Below are 24,720 nucleotides of genomic sequence, written 5' to 3' on the forward strand. Positions count from 1 at the left end.
GCAACAATAATTAAAATAAGGTGACAATTACAAAGAGAAAGGAAAGTAGATCAATGGAAAAAGATAATTGAGTTTACTCTGAATATTTTTAAAGTTTCACCTGCATTTTAAGTTAAACTATCAATAGTTTCATATGATTTTTATGGCTATAAAATATTTTATCCTAAGGAAGTGTTATAATTTATTGAAATGTTCCTTTATTTTTGACATGTAGGCTCTTTTCTCTTTTTCACGTACGTAAATAATGCTAGATCTATGTTCATAGTTTTCTGTGTATATTTATTTTATTTCCTTTATCAGAATTTGGAGATCAAGGTTAAAGCGTGTGCATGTAGTAAGGGTTTGTGATGCACACTTTACTATCTTTAAAAACAATTGATTCAATTCATACTTTAAAGTTTTACAAGAGAATTCTCATTTCCTCACATTTCTTATTTCCGATTATTACCCTTTTTTACTATTTATAAATTTATTAGTTGAAAATGGGATCCTATTTTTATTTTCAAATGCATTTTCCTCATTACCAGTTACTAGCTATTTGTGTGTGTGTTTACCTTACCATTTGTACTTTTTTAATAAATTGCCTTTTCTTATTTTTTGTCCGTTTTTCTATTAATGTATCCTCTTACTGATCAGTAATAACCATTGTATTTGTTAACTATTACCTTCTTGCCTGTTATTTCTCCTGCTTTTATGACTTTTAGCATTTTTTTACCTTTATAGTGCTTATATACAAATCATTATGTGCAGATAGTTTTTTATGACATGAGAATTTTGGATTTTTATATAATCAGATCTAGCAATTATACCGTACATGTTTCATCTCCTTAGTTTCATGATTTTAAGAAGTTTATACTATACCCTTAATAGCTAGAAATTCAAATATTTATTCTCCTAGGTTTTTCATGCTTTCAGTTGTTTAGATTTACTTTTTAATCCTTTTGTTCATTCTGTAAATACTGATCAAACGTCAGGTTCTGGGAAACAACAGTGAACAAATAGATCCCTGCTCTCAGAGAGCTTATATCAAGGGAGAGAAACAAAACCAGGAAACTGTTGAACGTAACAGGGGCAAGTTATTGTGTGTGAGTTGGCACACAGTACAGAGGATGACACGGGGTGATCAGGAACGCATCTTGGAGAACACGGCTTTTTAGACTCAGAACTTTCTCTACGTAACAGGAAACAGTAGAAGATAAGTCAGGTGTAAATGGTCTGTGTGTAATAGCCTTCATTGTCTCAGTGAAGTCTGAGTTGAGTCTTCAGCCAGATGACAGTTGAAGAAACAAGTGTGAGAAGCTTGAGGGAGGCATAGAATGTCTGAAATGATTGTCTCTGGAGTATGAAGGGATTTACCGGAAATGAGCCTGTTTCCTGTTTCTCTTTGGTGTTATGTAGAATTCAATTTTTTAAATTGTCCACCACGTCTCTAATATAATGATTTATTAAATATTTCTCTTATTTACTGATTTAAAACAAACTCTTCATCATATACTAAGTATATTTGCTAGGTTATATTTCTAGAATTTCTATTCTGTTCTAAATTATTTGATTTTTAAATGATTAGAGCAATACCATCTAGGCTGAATTGTTACTATTTTCTAATACATTTTAATATCTGGTAGTCCAAATTCTCTCATACCTCAGCAGTTACTGTTATTGTTGTTATTACTCTTGCCTGGGTATTTTTCTTGATAGAATTTGGGATCTTTCTGTTAGATTCTTTAAAAAGATATATATTTTTTCAGTTAACTTTGCAATTACAAAGTGAATTTGGGAGAATATAAAAATAAAAATTTGAAGGTGAGTAAAAGGTATTTTGAAAAAAATGACACTATACTAAAAAGAAAAGTAGTTATTTTAATACAACTCACCTAAAAGAAAAATTGCTATTTCCAGAATAGCAACAGAAATGATCAGAGTTGATCTGAGAGTTACTAATTGAATTTATATCTTAAAGTGAATTATTAAATAATTCAGATGAATTATTAATGAAATAAAAGGACTAGCCCAGTCAGATGTCTGGAAATAGATGATCTACTTTGGGGTCATATATGAAACATTTTAGGCTATTAAATTCTTAAATAAAGTATTTCTCATTCTTTTAAAACATCTATTGAACCCATATTGTGTGCCAGAAATTTTGCAATTCTGTATCCCTGTTTTTAGGTAAGGAAAGAAAAACTTGAAAAGGGTAAGTAATTTTCCTATGGTGAGTGACACAGTGTTAGGAGTAAGATCAGGACTTGGGTCTGTCTGAATCAAAGCCCATGCTCTTTGTAATTTCTTGATGTCCTAAATTATCTTTAGTAATGAAATGTTATGAAATGTTTCAATTGAACTTTATCTTATTCAGTGTCATTCTATGAAGGGATATTTTCTCCTAGCTGAATATATATCTAGTCATTTTTTTTTTCCTAGTCATTTTTAATTAAAATATTAGATAATCAGACTGTTAATTTTAAGTATTTTTTTTAGTGAGAAATTTAAAACTGTCTAAGAGAATTATGTAACCTTTTCTTAATTTGATCCATTTTATTGACTTTTAAATAAAATACATATTCAAAGTCATTTAAGGAGTTCATAATTTGCTGAAATAACTCTCACATTATTCTATATTTAATAAACACTTAACATGCCAGTAAAGCCTTGGATTCAGTAGGTAACTGAGGGAGAGAGAATTTATATCAGTGGCAAGGGAAGCCTTGACTAAATTGATCACAGTCTGATTCCCTTCCTTCCCTTGAAAATGATAAATTAATTTTAAGTGTTATCAATAGTTTTTAGCATCTAATATGTCCTTATATTTCATAGCTACCCTGAAATTACTTATACATGGTAAATTTTCAGAAAGTTTTATTTGTGTCTTGTATTAGTACTTGATTTTTAAAATTTTTATCAAAATCCATTTATTCACGTGGCAAGAATTGTTCCTTAGGTCATCATGTTAAAAGAAAGAAAAAAAGGAAAATGTCCAAACTTATGAGGGAATTTACAGGGCTTGGGTTTTTTTTTCTTGTTGTTGTTATTTTTGTCTGTACTGTTTTTAACTTCTTTTTAGCTGACAGATGATTTAGGTGTGTTTTTTTTTTAATGGCAGGGAGTTTGCTATTGAAAGCACATGATGTTTTGCAGTATAGAAATTGGATTTGAGGGTTAGTTTTTATCAGTAGCAGTAGCACTATGATTGTCCTTTTAGGTTTACCTTTCCAATTTTAATATAACTCCTTCAGTTTTTCACTTAGAAGACTTAAAAAATATAAGCGTTTTCCACTTACAGGCAACGTTCTGCATTAGGAGAGTGTCTGGCTGCCTTTGCTGGTGCCTTTCCTGTAGCATTTTTGGAAACTCATCTCGACAAACACAACATTTACTCCATCTACAATACTAAGTCTTCTCGAGAGAGAGCAGGTAACACAGAAGCATGTGCACTACTTGATATTTGAAGCTAAAACTTAATGACATTTGTTGTGTTTTCTGACCATGATTTTTTAATGGGCTATTTTAATTTATTATCTCCATGCCATTTGTTCTTAGGTGTTATTATTTGGAATTTTTTGGAATGCTGTATACTATTTCCTTAGTGTTTCTGAAAGAAAATTAGTTTAATTTCTTCTAAGTCAATGAGCCACAGACAAATTAACCCTCTTAATAATAAAACGGAATAATCAGCAGATATGGAAAAATAGGTCATTCAATTACCTCTTATAGGTAGTCAGTAAGTGTATGGTATTCTTATTTGTTACAGTTATACCTTTCATTTCTCTTGGTTCACCGGGTATGTCTATCTTATTGGAACAGTTTTATTTCATGTGATGTTTTTCTGATAGTTTGATCCTCTAAGTCTGATAAAGTATATTTTATTTTAATCATTTTCCAAAAGCCCTCAAGAGTTCCCCCAACTTGAACAAGAATTATTAGCTGTTCACAAATGCATACCTCTCTGTTGATGAGATCATTTCTCTGTGTAATTCATGTCTATATGGGAGCTACTGGTTACACTGATTTTATAGTGAATTTTTCAAGTAAAGAACCTTTTAAAAACTTGAATAATCGTTATTTAATTTGCCTAAGTTATGATTCGAATTTCATATCACAGAGGAAGTTAAAGAAAAATATGTTGAATATAACTTAGCAGTATTTTCTACATAAATTGCACAATATATTTGTAAACAATAAAACACAGTTGAGTTTGGATTGTTAATTATGTGTATAAGCATGTCTTATAAAGTTGTCTTATTAAAGGTTTTTGATTCATTAATATTTTTGTAATGAATCAAGAATGAAGCAGATTGTTATTTTGTTACAGATAAGGAAATACACAGAGCAGATAATTTCCCCACTTATTTTCTATAATACGCCGTTTGCATAAAAAAGGAAAGGAATTGCATTTAATGATTCTCCTTCATTCATTTTCTTAGTCAAGTCATTCAACAAATGATTATTGGTAGATGGAGAAGATGGTGTATACAAAGATAAATAAGATTTGATTTTTTTCTTCAGGGAGTTTTTAGTTGCAGTAGAGGTAGAGAGACTGGTGAATATACGTGATAGAATTCAGAATAAAGAACACTGGGGACACAAAAAAGCAGTTTGAGCTGAGAGCACCTGGGAAGACTTAGCAGAGTTTGTACAGATGAGCCTTGAAATTAGGAACACTGAAAGTCTGGTACGTTAGGGGAAACTTCAAGTACTTTGAGGTGGCAGTAGATTTCAGGGAAGAAAGAGAAAAGATGAGGCAAGAATGGAAAGCCAAAAAGAGGCGAGGTAGGCTTCCTGTGTCAGGTAAGGAGTGGGGACTGTACCAGGGCAAAAAGGATCCTTTTATTGGCTTTAAAAAGGGGAGTAACATGAGTAGCTTTGCATTTTAGAACTCCATCATGGCAGAAATAAGGAAGACGAATGAGTGTGCATCACCAGTTAGAAAATGATTGTGGTAATGCAGAAGAAATCTAATTGGGCAAGACCCCTTGGATGGAGTCTATAGTGAAGAGGTTATGAGAAATCCTAGAGGTAGAATCATCTCCTGTAGGAGATGAAGGAGCATCACAGCCTAGAATTTCTCCCAGGTTTCTAGCCTGGGTGACTCATTGGATAATGTTGTTCTCACCAGATAGTAGTGCAGGCTCAAGGCGTAGATTGGAGAGGAAAGGTCAAGTTTAAATTTAGACCCGTTATATTTTAGTTGCTTTTGACACATTCCTTATGAGACACACAAAAAAACTTTAGGAAATATGGCTATGAGAGTTATTCTCTTACAGCAGAAGCCCGTAGGAATGGCAAGAATTGCCTAGGCAAACATATAATCTGAAAAAGAGAAGTGAGTTCAAGATAAATCCCTAAAGAAAACCCATATTTAAAAGTTCAGCAAGGAGAAAAGAGTTAGCAAAAGGAGACTGACAAAATTCAGAAGAGAGTCAAGAAACACTGAATGCATTGAAGTTAAGGAAAAGGGGGATTTTAGGAAAAGGAACTTTGGTCAGTGATGTGAAATGCCCTTGAAACACTTAGTAAGATAAGGATTGTAAGAGAATAAATTCGTTCAGTGGTGAAAAGCAGAAGCCTTCAATTCTGTGGCTAGGAGAGCACCTGGAAAGGTGTAAACAGTCTAGGAGAGAGCTGAGCACGTGTATAGATAGGTTTGCTGCGGAAGAGGCCGTAGAGAAGAAGGAGCTGAAAATACAGTCCTGAGCAAGGTGCCTGCTGGAGGATAGACAGCATCAGAACACAGGTGAACCATGAATGGGGACCTCAGAACTCCTGCTGAAAAGGGGAACAGACGTGAATGTGAGACCAGACACAGAAATGATGAGAGCAGGCAGCTGGAAGAAGAGACATCTGATATTCCTACTTGTTCTGAAGTAGAAGGATCGGTCATTTGGTGATCTTCAGGTGGTTGGGTAGGGACTCGGGGAAAAAGAAAGTTTGAAATACCTGCCACGGGAAAAGGGAGAGGCACAGGGAACTTTATTCAATATCCTGTGATAAACCATAATGGAAAAGAATATAAAAAATGAATGTCTATATGTGTACAACTGAGTCACTTTGCTGTACAGCAGAGAGTGGCACAACATTGTAAATCAACTACATTTCAGTTTAAAAAAAAAAAAAGGAGAGGAATCCAGCTGAAGGCATGCCAGGTCTGGCCGAGTTTTGAAGCCCAGTGTGAAATGGTTGCTTGTGTCTGTTTCGGGTCACTTCCTTCACTGAATCCATGTCATTTGCACGTGTGCTTCTCTAGCTCTTAATTTGCCAACTAATGTCGAAGATGTTTGTCCAAATATACCATCTTTGGAGAAACTCATGGAAGAAATTGTGGACTTAGCTGAGTCCGGTATTCGCTACACACAAATGCCACATGTGATGGAAGTTATCCTGCCCATGCTGTGTAGCTACATGTCTCATTGGTGGGAGCACGGACCTGAGAATAATCCAGGAAGGGCTGAGATGTGCTGCACGGCTCTGAACTCAGAGCACATGAACACGCTGCTGGGAAATATCCTGAAAATCATATATAATAACTTGGGAATTGATGAGGGAGCCTGGATGAAAAGGTTAGCAGGTAAGACTGGGAAGGAATGTGCCACTTCCATTTGTTTATTTCCAAAAAGATTTGAAATACAGAAGACTAAAATTTTTCTATCTCAATCTTTGTGAATATTTGCTCTGTGCTCAAAAACTATTCTGGATTACTTCTGTCATGCTGTTCTAAAAAAAAAAAAGTAGATTTAATCAGACATTGGGTAACTTTCCATATAGTTACTACTTTTAAGTGAGTAAACATTTTCTAGATTTGACTAATCTCGCTAAGATTAATCAGTGAACACAGCAGTAAAAATTAATGATTCTGCAGACAGAGACAAAAATAAAACTGGATATTGAAGCCACCCAGGTTTAGTCATCTCTCTTAGCGGAAATGGGGGAGGATCATCAAAAGATACAAATATTTACATTTAAGCTTCTCTGTCATTGCACTATTTATATTGAGTAATTGGAAGCAATTTGAATGCCCAGACACAAGAGTATGGTTAAATAGGTTGTGCACATCCATATTACCAGAATATTATGCTTTTTTTCAAACATTAAGATTTCAACAATATTTTATGATGTGGAAAATATTCAGAATATCATGGAGGGTTAAAAGAAGAACTTTAAAAATTTGAATTCAGAAGTTTACGTATGATATTACTTATTGGGAAAATTTCCAAAAAAAAATACACCAATGTCTTACTAATTTGGATAGGGTAATTATGGTTGATTTTTAACATTTCTCTTTTATACACTTCCCCAGTATGTGTATGTTACTCTTAGGGAGAAAAAAATTCCTTTTAAAATGGCCTAAAAAACAAACTTACGGTTACCAAAGGGGACAGGTGAGGGGGAGGGACTAATATATACACACTACTATATATAAAATAGGTAATGAACAAGGATGTACTCTATAGCACAGGAAACTCTGCTCAATATTTTGTAATAACCTCTATGGGAAAAGAACCTGAGAAAGAATGGATATATGTTTATGTATAACTGAATCACTTTGCCGTCTACCTGAAACGAACACAGCATTGTAAATCCGATATAAAGTAAAAATTAAATTGAAAAAAATGGCCTAATCAAGTTTAGACCTGTTGCTAACAACTACAACTATTATTAAATAAAAGAGCAGTATTATATGTAATCTAACTCTTCCACTGGGACAAGGATGGGGACAGTTATAATGAGATGGCGTAGTAGTTAAGTAGGTAGTGGTCTCATAGAAGTATTCAGTGGTGTGTATCTCTTCTAAAAAATGGGCCGGGGGAACTTTTCCATTTGGGGACTTTTCTTCTTTGTGTGAAAATAATTGATTTCCAAAGTGAATGAATGTCTTTTTTAAACTTCTAAATTAGCTGCCAATTTCTTTCTTTCCTTCTTTTTTGAAAACAAGGAAGCACATCAGTTTCAATTCAGTAATCATTTTTGAACAGCAGCTATGTAATTAGGTTTGGGACTAGAAAAAGGACTGAGGCATGGGCTGAATTCTAAAGGAAGGCATGTGCTAGAGGAGAGGGAGGCTTAATCGTGCTGTACAGTTGTGATGACCATCTAATCCTCATTTTAATGAATGTTTATGCAGAGCGGAATATTAATGTCTGTCTTCAAACAGTATTTTCCCAGCCTATTATAAATAAAGTGAAACCTCAGCTCTTGAAAACTCATTTCTTGCCATTAATGGAGAAACTCAAGAAAAAGGCAGCTATGGTGGTATCAGAGGAAGACCATCTGAAATCCGAGGTCAGGGGGGATATGTCCGAGGCTGAACTTCTCATTCTAGACGAGTTCACCACGCTGGCCAGAGATCTCTATGCCTTCTACCCGCTCTTGATTAGATTTGTGGACTATAACAGGTAGAATGTTCAAAAGTGATTTAATTTCTCTAATTCAGTCGTAACCTTACTGTGTTCATACGTCCCAGTGGAATTGCTTCATTCACTACTTAGCAATGAGTTTGTTCACAGTGATGACAGTATCAGATGTGACTTTCACCAAACATCTTAAAATTACAATTGGAAATCCCATTGTGGAACAGTCTGCCTTGTGGGTGTAAAAACTAGCACTTTGACAGTTACATGTTTAAATTATTTAAAATGTTACAGCTGTACACTGAAGTCATTTATGAGCTCTGTGGACAAGCATGCTCACCCTCAGTTTACTTGGTTTCACATTTAACTTTAGGAGTGTGATTTTTTTTTTTAATTAACTTTAGGGAGTAACTGAGACACTACTTTATTTATTATGTGATCTAGGGCAAAGTGGCTAAAAGAGCCTAACCCAGAAGCAGAAGACCTTTTCCGCATGGTTGCAGAGGTGTTTATCTACTGGTCAAAATCCCACGTAAGTAGGAAAATACTGACAGTGCTTACTCTCTGGAATATGTCCAGGACTTGCAAAATTTAATGAATTTTCCGATTCCCTTAGTAAATACCTATCAGAGTGTTTCTCAAGGTCATCTCCTTAGTATCACTTAACTGGCCAGGAGAGAGACTAGGCTTCCCTGGGGAGTTTGATGCACTATAAGCCTTCTTTTGAGTTTTGTAATTTATCTTCAAACAATCACAGAGATTTTTAATTGTGCTGAGTATTTATCATAATCAGTAGGTTTTTAGATGAATGCCTAGTGTTAGTTTCAAGAATAAGAAAAAGAATCTGAATTCGTGCTTTTGAATCTCATGGACATATTTTAAACACAAATCTGTTAATATATGTTATGTACGTTCTAACCCAAATTTTTAAAGGTGAAACTATGTGAATAGTTATAATATTATTAACAGTAAAATTAGAATGTTAATATGAGCTGAATGAAAATTGAGGCTTAGTCTATTCACTGTCCTCCATACAAAATCTTTTATTACTCATCAATTATTAACATAGTTAGATGCTTACTACGGAATTATTTTGCTTGGGTTATGCTCCTTTAAAAAAGAAACACGTGTAATTAGATTGTTAACCTCTCTTTTAAAGCTCTGTGATTATTTCTGCTTTTATTCTGTATTTGCTTTCACTACTACCACTGCTTCAACACTTGACTTTGCCAGTGTTTTTATGTTCCTAAATTAAAAATGAATAAAATAATTTTAGGGTATATGAAAAAGTAGATAAAATATCTGACAGAATGGAAAGTTGCGTTATAGTTGTGCATGCCCTTAGGAAATCTGTGTTTATCCCAAAAGGCAGTATATGCTTTCCACCAGGTAGCTGGTGTTTGAGTATTCATTCTACCCCTTGGTAGGTGTGTGACTTGGTTACCTAAATTTTCTGAACCTTAGTATTCCCATCTTTGAAACAGACATATTTCTATCTAGTTCCCAGAATTGTTGCCCCCAGCCAAGCACCCTCATTTGATATTCAACTATTTGTTTCCTTTCTTTATAAGTCTTATATATCAAATTACTACTTACCTTTGTAGAAAGTTTGGGTTCCTTTGTAACCTCTATTACATGAACTACTTATCTGTGGTTTTAATTGAAACTTCCTTTGGGACTTCTCAGAATTTCAAAAGAGAAGAGCAGAACTTCGTGGTACAAAATGAAATCAACAATATGTCTTTCCTTATTACGGACACCAAGTCAAAGATGTCCAAGGTATTACTATAATCTGTTTTACTTTCTAGAAAATGTGTGAATATAACTTATGTTCATTAGTTGAATTGGTTGATATTTTTTAGATCTTTTGAAGGTTTGTAACTGGAATTTGATGGATTTGATAATATGTTTACTAATTAAACACACATACACACATAGTTTTAAGGGTACCTGGGACTTATTGTAATCAGGTGTGGCAAGACATGTAGACATGGAAATGACTGTCGTGGAGGAAGAAGATTTTACTCATAGTTCCCTGGAAACAGAAGGCACAGCGTAGAGTGAGGACACATGGGGAAGCACCAGGGTCAGCCACGAGGCGGAGGGAGCAAGGGGAAGATGTGGGCAAGAGCCTTTAATATGGTTTCTGTGGAGAGGAGCAGACGAGGTAGGGTAAGCAGGTTTAGCACTGGCTAGCTTGAGTCATTTCAGTGGGCTCTGGGGTGTAGGGACTGTCCCTAGTTGTCTGGTACCTGACCCTGGGTGATGAGGGCAGGTGGATTGAGATTCAGGTAAAGGAGGTGATTGGAGGACAAGGACTCTGAATTGATTGGTTTGTATATGAAAGGCGTGCTTGCAGGCAAGTAATTTTCTACCTCTAGGAATTGACTAACTCTGGGAGGGGCACTCAGAGATCAGCAGGGCCCATGATGTCAAGGCATCACAATAAAAAGACATGCTTAGGGCTTCCCTGGTGGCGCAGTGGTTGAGAGTCTGCCTGCCGATGCAGGGGACACAGGTTCGTGTCCCGGTCTGGGAGGATCCCACATGCCGGGGAGCGGCTGGGCCCGTGAGCCATGGCCGCTGGGCCTGCGCGTCTGCACATCCGGAGCCTGTGCTCCGCAATGGGAGAGGCCACAACAGTGAGAGGCCCACATAACGCAAAAAAAAAAAAAAAAGATATGCTTAATATACACACACACTCACAAAATTGCCAATCAGTATAATATAGATATAATTAGTCAATAATATGTATTCATCAGAGGAAATGTATGTACATTTATGTGTGTCAAATAAATACACCGCCAAATAATTAGCTGCATTGTTTAAGAACCACATGGATGAATTCTAAGTTCTCACATATGAAATAGAAATTTTTATTTTCTCCATCACTCATGTTGGGGACTGGAGGACCTTTCAAAACACTGAAAAATATGTGCCTTTATCTTTTGAATTACCACTAAATAGGAAAATGAATATATTAGATGGGGTAACACACAAAATATGCTCCCAAATGGCCAAAGATGCAAAATAGTGTGGCACTGTGGCCACGGAAATCAGTCTCGACCAACTCAATAAATTACGGGAAGAGAGATGAACCCCAAGAGCCCATCTGACTTGTTTCATTGGCAACCACCAGGACAAAAAAAGTAGCATCACTCAGTACTCTAGTCTTATTCAGAGATGTGGAGGCCATGCATTTGATACTATTACACATGAACTCAAAGCTAATGTGCTGGCTGAAGCTTTGCATACTAGAACAGTTGTCCGACTGCTACAGGCTATTACTCTGTGCATCTGTGCTCTTGAAACACTCATAAAAGATGATAAATTTTCTTTCCTCTGGGCAGACAGTAAGCCTAAAGAGTGAGGAACTGCTCCTTCAGAAGATGCTATATACTAAGAGTATATATGTCACAGGGATGTTCTGAACTGAAAACTGTTAGTGAATTACCCTGCTTTGTCAGTATATTGTCAACGTAGGCCAGTGTTAACAAAGGCATAGAGAGAAGACATAAGAGGTCAGTGTTTTCTTTTGGAGGATGACAATGACTCCAGTGTATTATCAAACTCAAGATAAATTAAAGGTCTTCAGAGCAGTGGTCTGCATACCTCTCTACAGACATCCTCTTCCCTCTTTTCCATCATTCTAGTCCAGTGATTCTCCAAGCATACACTCAAAGCATTGTACATCCTGTAACCTAAACTGAGGCATCTACAACCATTGACATTTACTCCTATTTTCAGGAAAAAAATCAAAAGTAATGGATAGGAGCATCTCAAACTTAATGTCGTCCCCCCCCAAATTTTGTTAACCTTTTTAGTCTTTTTACCTATGACTGCTAACACTCTGAGACGAGATAGCTCGCAAATAACAGTAACATTGATGAAAAATTTAGAAATCAGCGACTATGCTTTGCTTAAAAAAATTTTTTTTGCCTGCATATGTGCTTGACATTTTATATTGTGTAAGTACAATAAACTTTTTTCCTAGAAAAAATGTTTCTAGTTCAAACAATGGAGTCAAATATACTCACATGTTACCTATATTGTTTTACTAAAGTAATCATGATATGTATGTGTCAACATTTGGACAGATTTGAGAGTCACTGGTTGGTCATAGCAGTGTCATAACTGCAGTTGTTATCAGTATCATTGAGGTTCTCAGCTGACCACGGATGGCAAGAAGGATTCAGAAGTGGAAGGTAGTCAGGGGCTGAGTAAGTTCTCTCCCAAAAAGCTGTATCATTTGGGTCTGGTGTCAAGAATGGATACCAGTAGTGTGGCCAGAGGTCTTACATCTGAAACTGAAATGAACAGAGAGGTGTTCCCTCCTGAAATGCTGAGAGCAGAGAGATGCAGAAAGCTTCAGGAATTTCTGCGACAAGACCTTAAACCGTCTGTCTAAGGTGTCACAGCAGCCGATAGAGCCACCCTCCCAGAGTCCTGCAGGAAAAACGAACTCCTTTTGGCCAGAGATTGAGACCAAATGCAAACACCAGCCAAAGGACATATTGTCACACATCAGTCTTCAGCCAGTCGCTTGAGCAGGGATAATAATCACTATTTGTATGGAGTGCCATTTCTCAAATTAGAAGAGTATATAAGTTGGCCAGCAGACCAATTTGGAATAGGAAATCTGGGATAGGGAAGCTCATTTTGACTTAAAGCAAAATATATGTAGCTCAGAGAGAGGCCAGTGCATGTATAATTGGCCATAATACTCTGGGAGTTCTATTTTTCTTATTTTTTGAGGAACCTCCATGCAGTTCCACAGTGGCCGAACCAGTTTGCACTCCCACCAGCAGTGCACAAGGGTTCCCTTTCCTCCACATTCTCACCAAAACTTGTGATCTCTTGTCTTTTTGATGAATAAGCTCACTTTTATCCTTCATATGTCTAAATTTTCATAAATCATTTATGATTTTATGTCTATTTGGGGAGGGGTGTAGGCCATTTTCTTGTAGGAATATTAGAAAATTCTTCCCTTTTTCTTGGTCCTCTATTAAATTTTAGGTTATTTTAGGTGAAATTGTTGGAGCTATATTTGTGGTGCATGCATGTGTCTGTGTGTATGTGAGACAGACAGACAGACACACACACATACAGATTGATTTAAGAGAGAGGGCATTTATCCGACTCTCCTCCTTAAATATGCTGTTGACAGAAATAATAAACAATCTGTAATAGGAATAGAAAAGAGTTTTATTTGAGCCAAACTGAGGGCTATAACCCGGGAGACACAGATTCAAGAAGCAGTTGAATTATGTTCCACCGTACTAAGAAATGGGGGAGACTTACAGAGGCAAACACCGCAAAATTACATAAGTTATTTGTCAAAAATTATGACTGGACCTGGCAAGAAGTAAGTGTGCTTGTTAAGTAAGGATTGGTCGGGGTCCGAAAGAGTTGCATAGTTACCAAGGAGGTCTTGAGACTACAGTGCTGCAGCTGGCAGCTGCTAGCAGATGTTTTGAGAATGGCTGGTGGTGTCCTTGAGACTGGTACAGTTCAGAAAATTCAAGTTCTCTGTGATTCAGGATCGTGTCTCAGACCACATTCACAGTGGCCACTGAGCTCCATTTTGGATGTCTGAGCCACACTCTATTTTAATTTTTTAAATGCATTTGTTTCTTCAGTGGTTAAAGCAGATGCACAATGCATGTTTGATGGGTCACAAAACAGGCTGTTCTAATTAGCGTAAAGTTTAAGTTAAATCATGTGTAAGCCAGAATGACTTTCCCAGATCTCCATATGTGAACATTTCTTCCCTCAGTGCCTACATATTGACCATGTTATTGTGTCTTCATATCTGATTCAAATGTTAGGATTGAAAATGAACTGTGCAAATTCAGTAGTTTCAGCAGTTCTGTTCAAATTATTGAACAGCTCCTATGAGTAAGGCACAGTGCTTGGTTCTGCATATAAGAAAGGAACAAAATAGGTTTGGCCACTTCCCTAATGGAGCTCCATAGTCTGGGGAGGAAATTGACACTGAACAAGGAAAAAACAGCCCTTATAGACGTACATGAGGATATTTGACTGCTCGTATATTTAATTTCTTCCTACCAACAGTGAACTTTATCACTCATAAAAGTTCAAAGATTTATTGACTGTTCTTTTCAGTTTACAGATTTCCTATGGTATAGAAAGCAAGATGATATTTTGAGCATAAGTAGGAATTAATTTATCTAGTACTTCTCAAAACTGAGCAGTGTAGAGTTGCCTTCAGTGTTGATTTAAATTATTTTTATTATAAGGTTGCTTAAATATTTATAAATATCAAGCCAGGTATAAGCTCCTTCTACTTTTACAACAGTAAAACCAAAAGACCTTTACAAGTTAAAATCAAAGAAAACTTCAGCACCAGCAAAATTTAGACTTTCATGTATTGAGTAATATTGTTTTGCAAACACTAAATTACCAGTATTGGGTAGAAATATGTTTGCATAACTTATATCAATTTCCTTAATTTTTAGGATGGTGGTTCCTCATTTGGGTAATTATTTTTATCAGTGTGGTTAGGTTTCCTTTTAGCAGAGAGCTCATGTAAAACCACTGATTCATTATTTTTATGGGTTAATCAATTTAATAGTACAAATAATTATTCACTGTGCTTTTTCTACTAAACTTACCGACAGTACTGTCTTACAAATTGGTACAGATAAAAGCGGGATCCACACGATAAGTACATCTCTTTGGAAAGTGAATATGATTCTTATTACTGTGGTTCAGATATTGTAGGTTTGATATATCAATATATACTATATATGTAATAATATAATACATTATATAATATATAGTATTAACATATCAGCTACCATTACCATCTGATTTCAGATGTTTCAGTACTTTCACTTTGCAAAAAACTTCTTTCATTATCACGTTGTGATGTATTTTGCCTTCTTTTGGGGAAAGCAAATCATTTGTATATTAAATGATCTTCTGAATTTCTCAGCCCCAAACTATTACAGTATATCATTATCATAAAACTATCTTCAATGTTTGATTTATTATTACAAAGAAATTTAACATGCACGAAGAAGTGGATATGGGACAGCTATTTTCATTTTAACATTAGAACATGTCCTCTTAATAGAAAGAAGAATACTCACTACCCAGTGAAAATTAGACTCCGTCATTGGAGGTGACCCTGGCACAAGCATAGTTTTCAACAAAATCACTAGAGAACCCTGAAGTATCATGGCTGTTCTCAGTTGTAAACAGGTTATCCAGAGATAATCCTGAATATTTATGTAACACTGATTAGTATATTACGTCTAGATTAAGGCCCTGGGGAGACGAGTGTTCAGCCTGTATAAAAGGCAAATATATGAGAGTTTTACATATGCTGTGTGTGTGTGTGTGTGTGTGTGTGTGTGTGTGTGTGTGTGTATGTTGCAAAGCAAGCATTTGTCAAAGCAAAAACCATTTATTCTTAATCTCTTCTTTCCTGTTAGCCACCAAAAATCATAAATCATGCAGTATATGGAATTACCATGGATTTTTCATGCATCCACATGCCCCTCTACAATTACAATGTGCATTTTCCTTCTAAAATTATATAGAGGGAATTCCCTGGCAGTCCAGTGGTTAGGATTCAGCGCTTCCCCTGCCGGGGACCTGGGTTCAATCCATGGTTAGGAAACATGATGTGGCCAGATAAACAACAACAAAAAAAAGAAACAAAAAAATAAATAAACCTTTTTTCTTAAAAAAAAAAAAAAAAAGATTATCTAGAAATGCCTACCAGTAAATTCTAGTGATTTGGGAATCTGAGAGCAGGACTTAAAATCAGCAAGAGATGCTGAGAAGGAAAGAGAAAGGGTGTCCTCAGTGGGATTCCTAAGCCATAGGGACCAGCAGAAAACGAGGAAAAGGAAACTACAGGCAAGTTAGAAAAGGCTCATAGTCCTATGAGGCAAGAAGTCATTGCAGATTCCAACACTTACCTTTGTTCTGTAGGCAGCTGTTTCTGATCAGGAAAGGAAGAAAATGAAGCGCAAAGGAGACCGGTATTCCATGCAGACCTCTCTTATCGTGGCAGCCCTGAAGCGATTACTGCCCATTGGCTTGAACATCTGTGCCCCTGGGGACCAGGAGCTCATTGCTCTGGCCAAAAATCGATTTAGTCTGGTAAGGCTCCTGTTCCTACCAGTGGGAATGATCATTCAACCTCCAGATGCTCATGTGTTTGGATTCCTTCGTCTCACTGCTCTATGTCAATATTTCATTTGCATTGAATGCTTTATTAAGCAATTTTTCTGCACAGGCCCTAGGACTCAGACACAAAGACTGCCTAATATTTTTTTTGGAGGCTGTTTTTATTTCTAAATTACGTTAATCACCCCCAGGGCATATTCAGAAACCAAAGAGAAAAGATGGCAACAAGTCACTGGTAGTGGAAAAAAATGGATTTCATATGAACTATATCAAATTTGTGATGAGAGGTATCTGCAGACTTACGAAGAGTGATTTTGAATGTTAGATGCATAATGTATTGTGCTGATTGTTGTTAGATACGAATTTGACTTTTGAATCAGCAGCTTTTCTCCTTTGTGAACATCAAGATTGAAGTTCTCAAGATTTCTTGATGGTCTCTGGTTTTCCTCTTCGTGGTTACACAGAGAGGATGCAAGTTTTCAAAAATATACATTGGGGTTGCTGTCTTTTATTCATGTAAGTTGGAGGACATGTTCTCCCTCCCGTGTTCCCACACTGAAGCAACTCTCTTCATATCCAGAGTTTGAGACCCTACCATGAGCAAATTGAAGGGAGATTGTAGGAAAGGGAGCTGCAGAGATTCAGGCCCATTGGCTTTTGTCTCATATTTGCTTCTCAGGATATGCTCCTCAGTATTACTGGATCCTTGGGGATGTTATTGGGTGCTAACATGACTTCATGGAGATTTCAGAGAATGCTGGAGACATGCTTCTGTTTGAACCCAAGGGAACATGCTTCTGCCCTACTTCTTGTGAACTGGAAATTCAGTTGTCTTGAATCTAGGGCACTTTCACTGGAGTTAAATTAGGTGGTTGTCTTGTTTCAAGTCACAGCAATATCAAAAAATTATCTGAGCGATAAGCCCCAGATATTAATTATCTGAGCGATTTAATACATTTGTTGCATGTATTAAATCCTATAAAGATGTTTATTCAAATATATACTATTTCAAGAGGTTTACTTCTAATGACTTGTGACAGTCGCTGCATTATAAGACTTCATTTAGGTAACATTTATTTCTTGACAGAAAGACACTGAGGATGAAGTTCGAGATATAATCCGCAGTAATATTCACTTACAAGGCAAGGTAAGCCCAATATTATTAGAAAGCACACTTAGCATCTATAAACTAGTTAATCTCTCTTTAGAAGAGTACTACAAATAATGTTACTTTAACAAGTAAGGTAGTGAAAATATATCATCTTAATCAGTCATTATCCTGCTTGCAGATCCTTTTGTATTAATGATTCTCAAGATAACAAATGATGTATTTTTAAAGTAGATCATCGGAGATTGTCAAACTTTGAAAAAAGATGTCGCCAGTTGAAATAGAGGTTGGGAATTTCCTTCATATAGCTGAGTTTGAGGACCTTTGGGACATGGAGACAGGTGTCTATGAAAATTTGATATTTTACACCTAGTGCTCAGAAACTAAATAAGTGTATTTGAGTCAGTACATACGAGATAGCAAGAATTAATGTAATAGCAAAGCCAGTGTACATTTAGAAGAGAAACATGAATGGAAACCAAGATAACACATACTTTCTAATGGTGGGTAAAAAATTTGCTCAAAGTAGTTTTTGTAGTCCAAGCATTTACCATTATTTGGAAATGCTTTCATAGTAGTGGATAAACTCTTCATTTGTTTACAGGACCTGTTATGTAATATGAGAGGTCTAGCAATTTATTATTTTGACTCAACTCTTTGCTTCTATTCAGATGTCCCTTCTGAGGATTTTTTTTTTAATTGTGAAAATGTCCAAATGTCAAAACCTAGTGGCTATAGTATAATATATCCCTTACTGGGTATTAAAATGTTTCTTTCCAAAGATCCAAACCATATTCATTTTCTTTTAACACTTTGGAATACAATATGATAAAGGTGTGAGATGCTTTTACAGTACTCACAATGCACAAGTATTATTTAGAGCAAATTTCATGTGTACTTTGTTGTGTACTCAATTATCCATTTAATTGTAACTTGAACAGAGTAGGAGATTAATTCCTATAAGAGCACGATCTCTTTGCAGATAGCAAAAAGATTTTTAACATTATTCAAAATGTTCATAAAGGCTTCAGCTGAACCTCAATTTTATACTACATGCATGGGCACTTGAGCCAATCACGTGCCCCTGAAAAGATCTCGGAAGCCCCAGGGAATTCGAGACCACATTTTGAGAACCATGGTCCCACATAGAGACAGAAAGTATTCACTACCTCTTAAGAAGGGGTTTATACCACTCCCAGGAAACAGTCAAATAAAAGTTATATCTTGGGGCTTCCCTGGTGGTGCAGTGGTTGAGAGTCCGCCTGCTGATGCAGGGGACCTAGGTTCGTGCCCCGGTCCGGGAAGATCCCACATGCCGCGGAGTGGCTGGGCCCGTGAGCCATGGCCGCTGAGCCTGCGTGTCCGGAGCCTGAACGGGAGAGGCCGCAACGGTGACAGGCCCGCGTATTGCAAAAAAAAAAAAAAAAAAAAGTTATGTGTTGGATAAGCAGGAGGAAATTCTTCCATTATATTCTAGAGGTTACTTGTAGGGATGCTTTGGACAATGTATGCTGTGTATTGAGGAGTCAGGAGGAACAAAAAAGCTGAAAAGGATGCATATTTATAACCAATATTTCACCTCCAAACGAATGAAACCTGAAAATAAAGACATAATGAATACTTATTCTTTGTGACATTTCATTCTATATTTTTTAAGCTAGGCGTAAAACTAGGCCCCAAGGCCCCCATGTATATAAAAATAGGCCCCACGGCCCTCATGTATATACAAACTTGCAAGCAATGAGTTCTTTTGTTCCCAGCTCTTTCTTGACTACATTGTCTTGAAATTGTAAGACTGGTAATCCTGAGGACAAGAGGGAGTGATTGTGTATTGGAAGGAATAATATCTAGAGGTACCAGAGTCCTCAGATGAAAAAAGTATATGGAGGAAAACATTTTGTTTTATCAAAAGACAAATGGTGTTGACAAGTCGTTCAGTGCACAGAGCTCTATCTCTGTTTGCCTGTAAGATGAAAGTTAGCTTTAACATTTCAAACTACACTTTCTCAGGCTAGGAGTTGTGAAGTTTTAGATGTTGTTCGTTTACTTCTGCTTCATTGCCCTCCGTCTCCCATTTTTAAAGGAAATATTTAATGGGTGGAGAAACATACGAGTATTGCTGTGCCCGTTTTTAATGACATAGTTAATCTAAATTATTTCTTTGAAGTGCTGTATCCCTGGAAAGATGCTTGTCTTTGTCAGTTTCTATGGTTTAAAATAATATTTCTTAAAAACATTCAGAATTCCGTTGTATCTTTCACTCGGGAAGTTTAACAGTATTAAAAAATAGAGTCTGTGGATTGGTTTATTGCAAGAATGTGGTTTTGTAGGCCTTCGTTGCTTTATATTAATTGATATCTTTGTTTCAGTGAGCCTGAGCTCTGTTGTAGCATCCTTGTATTTATAGATAAATGTGATCCCATATCATGGTCTCTAAAGTAAATATGTGAATCTCTCAGTGTTTGACTGTGAAAGGAAAAGAGAAAGATAAAAGATTGCTTTCCCTGACCATCTCCAGCTCATCCTTAAATCCTAGTTGAAACTTCACTTGTTTAGGGAAATCTTCCCAACCACCGACAGGTTAGGTTAAATCTCCAGGTACCCTATATTTCTTTCTAGTAGCCCTTGTCGCAACTGTAAATGTTTGTTTGATGTCTTCCTTCCTCACCAGACGATAAATTTCATGAGTACAAGGTACTTACTTCTCTGTCTTGATCTCTGCGTCATGTTTTCACCCCGTGCTATGCTCAGTAAATAGCTATAGATTGACCCTTCAGAAGTGTGTCTTCCCCTCTTTACACTGTATTTTTTGAACGTTTTTCTTTTTTTCTGCAGGTGGAGGATCCTGCTATTAGATGGCAGATGGCTCTTTACAAAGATCTACCCAACAGGACAGAAGACACTTCAGATCCTGAGAAGACAGTGGAAAGGGTCTTGGATATAGCAAATGTGCTTTTTCATCTTGAACAGGTTAGATTTTGTGTTGATTCAATCACATTTGCCTTAACCATAAAAAATATTTTTTTAAAGGATGTGTGTTAACTTGTTAACTGTGGGCCAGAAAACATGTATATCCAGCATGTTCATTACAAAGAATCTATGACGTGGGAGTCCTTAGTATCTAATCAGCAGCATTTCCAAAGTTGTAATTTTTGTAACCATGGATAAATAATGTATTTGGGGAGATCAAGGCCTCTGTTTTATAGTCTTTTTCAAAATATTTCTAAAATTAAACAGATAACTAAAATTATATAATTAATTTTAAGCCATTCTAACAAAAATTTGAGGAGTTATGCCTGATTTCAAATGTTTTATAACTGTATTATTTTTCTATTGATGCTCATCAAAACATGTTTGAGATACTATCTTTCCCTGGTCTAATATTTGAATTTTGGATTTAAGGTCACTTATTTCACCTTTCCTTTGAATATTTTTGAGCTAATTTTTCTCAAGTTCAGCAATATGTTACATTTAGAGAAGAGCAGTGCATTGGTATTAGAGCCATGTGAAAATAATGTTTTGATATCATTTTTCAGTTGTATTCTATTTTAAGCTACAAAGCTTACTGTGTATTTGATTTTCTTATTTATTACCTTTGCTCAAGAATTCCCAAACCAGTAATATCTGAAACGTCATCCATCAGTGGATCGTAGTTTTGTATAAGGGATCTTCTGGCTTAGGTAAAAATATCTGCAACACAGAGGCAGTCTCTGTTTCTCACGAGGTCCACTCAGCAAAATAACACCAGACTGAGGGTGCTCAGTGTAAACCCGAGAGTGTGCTCTGTCACCGGGTCTCCATGACAATACCTACCTGACACGGAGGGGCGGTTATTTTACACTGAACATAAAATAATGAAATGCCCCATGTCACCTCAGGATGTTGTCAGGATGTTACTAGCATAGCAATAGCAATAATAAATGTGTTTCTTTGATTCCTATTTTATATTATCTGATGACCTCCTATCACCGCCCTGGCCAGTTAAATAACCGAAGGGTATATCTAGTGTAGCATCCTCTTACTCAGATGCCCCCCAAGTGCTAGTAACTTCTCCAGCGCCATGCAATTTATCACTACACCTGATGAGATTAAGCTAGGATACTCTTACACCATATGGCCATCGATATGTGTTTACATTATATAACACCATAATATTAATAATATGATAATAAAATATTATTTAGGCAACTTAATGGTTCCCTAAATATTTTCATGAAATATTAAATAAATATAAATGATCATCCATCAGCAGATGACAAGATTTGAGGTAATGAAATGTTAAGTGATATATAAAGTCATGGAGTTGTGTTTCCAGAAGTATATACGTATTTAGGAAGATTACTCAGTGATAATTAAATGGCTCCTAGAGGACCATTTCTGACAGCATTACTCTACCATGAGTTTTTAATTCTTCCTGGGTTTCATGCACATATCTAGATTTGCTTGAATGACTTTTAGATACATTAAATGAAGTTTATTGAACCCTGTTTTTTTATAGTCCTATGTTATGTACTCATAAATACATGTGATCATAATGAATGATGTTATTTGTAAAGTGGTGAGATTCATTTTACTGAGCAGCTGTTTATCCCGTGAACATTTATTGCATGCACTACTGAATGGCAGCATTGTACTCTGCTGGGGACTGAATTCTGTCCCTCTACTCAAGTGGCTTGTGCTCTAGTGGCGTATATGGCCACATAGATAAATATGTAGTGATTTAGATGTGCCAGGATACAAAATGTACTGAAGAGAGAATAAGAGGAACCCATACTTACTCTAGCCATGATGAGGGTGATCCCTGTGTAAACCTTAAAGAAGTAAGAATTATCTAGGAAAAGGTAAGAGGGTCAGATTTTCATGGCCAACTATTCTTCAAAATGTTAAGAATATGAGTAAAAAGAACTCATCAGTTATCAAAAGATAGAAAAGAGTGCAAGATATCTGTGTGCAGAATTCATGCCTTTAATACCTCTATTTTAATGTTAATTTGTGAGTCATAGAATAGTTTGCAAAGAATATTTTCATTTGCCACACTCGGTGCAAAAACAGTGGGTGCAGAGGAAAGACTTCATCTGGCTCAAGGGTCAGCGACCTTTGCAATTGAACATTTTGTACTGTACATCTGGTCATTTTTCTTAGGACAGTAAGCTGTCTCCTTGGAATTTTCTAATACTCAAACTCCAGACAGGCTAACACAGCAGCAAACCCAGGTGTTCAAACAGTTACAAGACACATCTTGATGTTCACCCTTGGATCACAGATCTTAACAACATCTATTTACTTGATTTATAGGAAAACTCACTATTTAAGGTCTTTCCTTGTTAATTATGTTTGTTGACTATCACCCATGTCGATCAGAATGCCATATTCTAGGTGAATAATACTACCCTTGATTGTTTTCACCTGCAGTGTCTCAACAATGTTTTGTTTTGCTTAATAGAACCAAGAAGAAAATTGAACTGGATAATTATCAAAAAGTGTTTATTGATCCTATAGAAGGAAGAAGATCACAGAAATAAGTGCTTTCAAATTATACAAATTGTTTTGTTAAAATTTCCAAACCACTGTAATCCAAACATTCTAAATGTTTTCTTCAGGCATTATTACATTCATATGTTGACCCTTTACTGCAAAGGATAATAAATTTAGTTTTGCTTTTTTAGCTAATGTAACGTTTTTATTTCTTCCAGAAATCTACATGTATGCGCCGGAGATATTACAGTCCGGGAAGTACAGTGTTCAATTGCCTAGAAATTACTAATTAATTTAGAATTCTATGCTGGGATTTTTTTCTCTCTAATACTTACAATTAATCTCTTTTTCTTCTTGAAATTCCAAACACCATTAGCTAAACACATAGCTTGCTTGCCTCATTTACTGCAACTTTTGAATTCTCATTTGTCCCTCTCTAACAAAGTAATTATATATTTTAACATTTTTGCAAAATTAAATTCTTTTACTCACTCCTACTAATGTGTTCAAAAAGACTTGTCATCTCTCCATCCTGTTATATTAAGGAACAGTGGACTTTTCGTTAGAATTTTCTTTAAGGAACAGTGGACTTTTCCTTAGAATTTTCTTTAACTGCCTCTGTTTATGTTTACTTTTGTAGCTCTTATGATAAAATTAGTGGAAACGGATAAATAAATAAGAATAGGTTCATTGTTTTGCATAGGCAAAAACTATGTTTTGGCACCATAACCGAATTCTGAAAAGGATACAAAATTGTTTTATATAGAATAGTTTTATATTTCTTTGATTTTTAAAGATGACATAGTTTCTAAAGTACACAGTGTTGGGAAAATATTATATTTTTACTAAGGAAAATATGTAACATTTGAAACTATTTCAAATTTAGCATTGGGTAACTTTGAGGACATGGGTTTTCCCATAATAATTGGGAGGTACTTTTGGGATTGAAATTCTAAAAGTTTTTAGCTAAAAGATGCAGCTGTATTTTTGAGGGCCTTTGGGGGGTTAAATACATATGTCTTTGTGTCATTCTACCTCAGGTCGAGCATCCTCAGAGATCGAAAAAGGCCGTGTGGCACAAACTGCTGTCTAAGCAGAGGAAACGGGCAGTGGTTGCCTGCTTTCGGATGGCTCCTTTGTATAATCTGCCAAGGTCAGAATTTCTTTAACGTTTATAATGGATTCAAGTTATTCTTCCCCTAACAAGTGATAGGAGGCATCCACCTTAACACGAGAACAATAGTCCAAAGAGAAGGATGGACGAGATTTATTGGCTCTTCTGTGTAATTCTTGACTTTGTTTTCCTTTTTCGGGTATTCTCATTGGTCTGTAATGTCGTTATTAAATGACTTTTATTTTTTATTGAAGTATAGTTGTGTTAGTTTCAGGTGTTTCAAGTGATTCAGTTATACATTTATAAAAATCTATTCTTTTTCAGATTCTTTTATAGGTTATTACCAAATATTGAATATAGTTAGTTCCCTGTGCTATACAGTAAGTCTTTGTTGTTTATTTTATGTATAGTAGTGTGTGTATGTTAATCCCACACTCCTAATTTATCCCTCCCCGCCCTTTACCCTTTGGTAACCATAAGTTTGTTTTCTATTACTTTTAAATACTCAGGAGGATCTG

At 35.9% G+C, this 24,720-nt stretch overlaps 1 protein-coding gene across 2 annotated transcripts in view; it reads left to right on the top strand.

Moving 5' to 3' along the window:
• RYR2 (ryanodine receptor 2) overlaps positions 1-24,720 on the top strand; it is a gene marked incomplete at its 5' end in the record, with an annotated part of 721,806 nt that overhangs the window by 587,554 nt on the left and 109,532 nt on the right. The window contains 9 exons of one of the 2 annotated variants that reach the window (XM_082674159.1): positions 3,281-3,411; positions 6,242-6,562; positions 8,147-8,387; positions 8,787-8,874; positions 10,029-10,121; positions 16,308-16,478; positions 17,593-17,652; positions 20,449-20,619; positions 24,129-24,241. In XM_082674159.1, the coding sequence (XP_082530285.1) occupies positions 3,281-3,411; positions 6,242-6,562; positions 8,147-8,387; positions 8,787-8,874; positions 10,029-10,121; positions 16,308-16,478; positions 17,593-17,652; positions 20,449-20,619; positions 24,129-24,241 (1,389 nt within the window). Of the gene's footprint in view, positions 1-3,280; positions 3,412-6,241; positions 6,563-8,146; positions 8,388-8,786; positions 8,875-10,028; positions 10,122-16,307; positions 16,479-17,592; positions 17,653-20,448; positions 20,620-24,054; positions 24,242-24,720 lie in introns of both variants that reach the window. The other variant, XM_082674158.1, reaches the window with a different exon arrangement.

This window comes from Grampus griseus (genome assembly GCF_964374135.1).
Source record: "Grampus griseus genome assembly, chromosome: 16".
Taxonomy (NCBI): domain Eukaryota; kingdom Metazoa; phylum Chordata; class Mammalia; order Artiodactyla; family Delphinidae; genus Grampus; species Grampus griseus.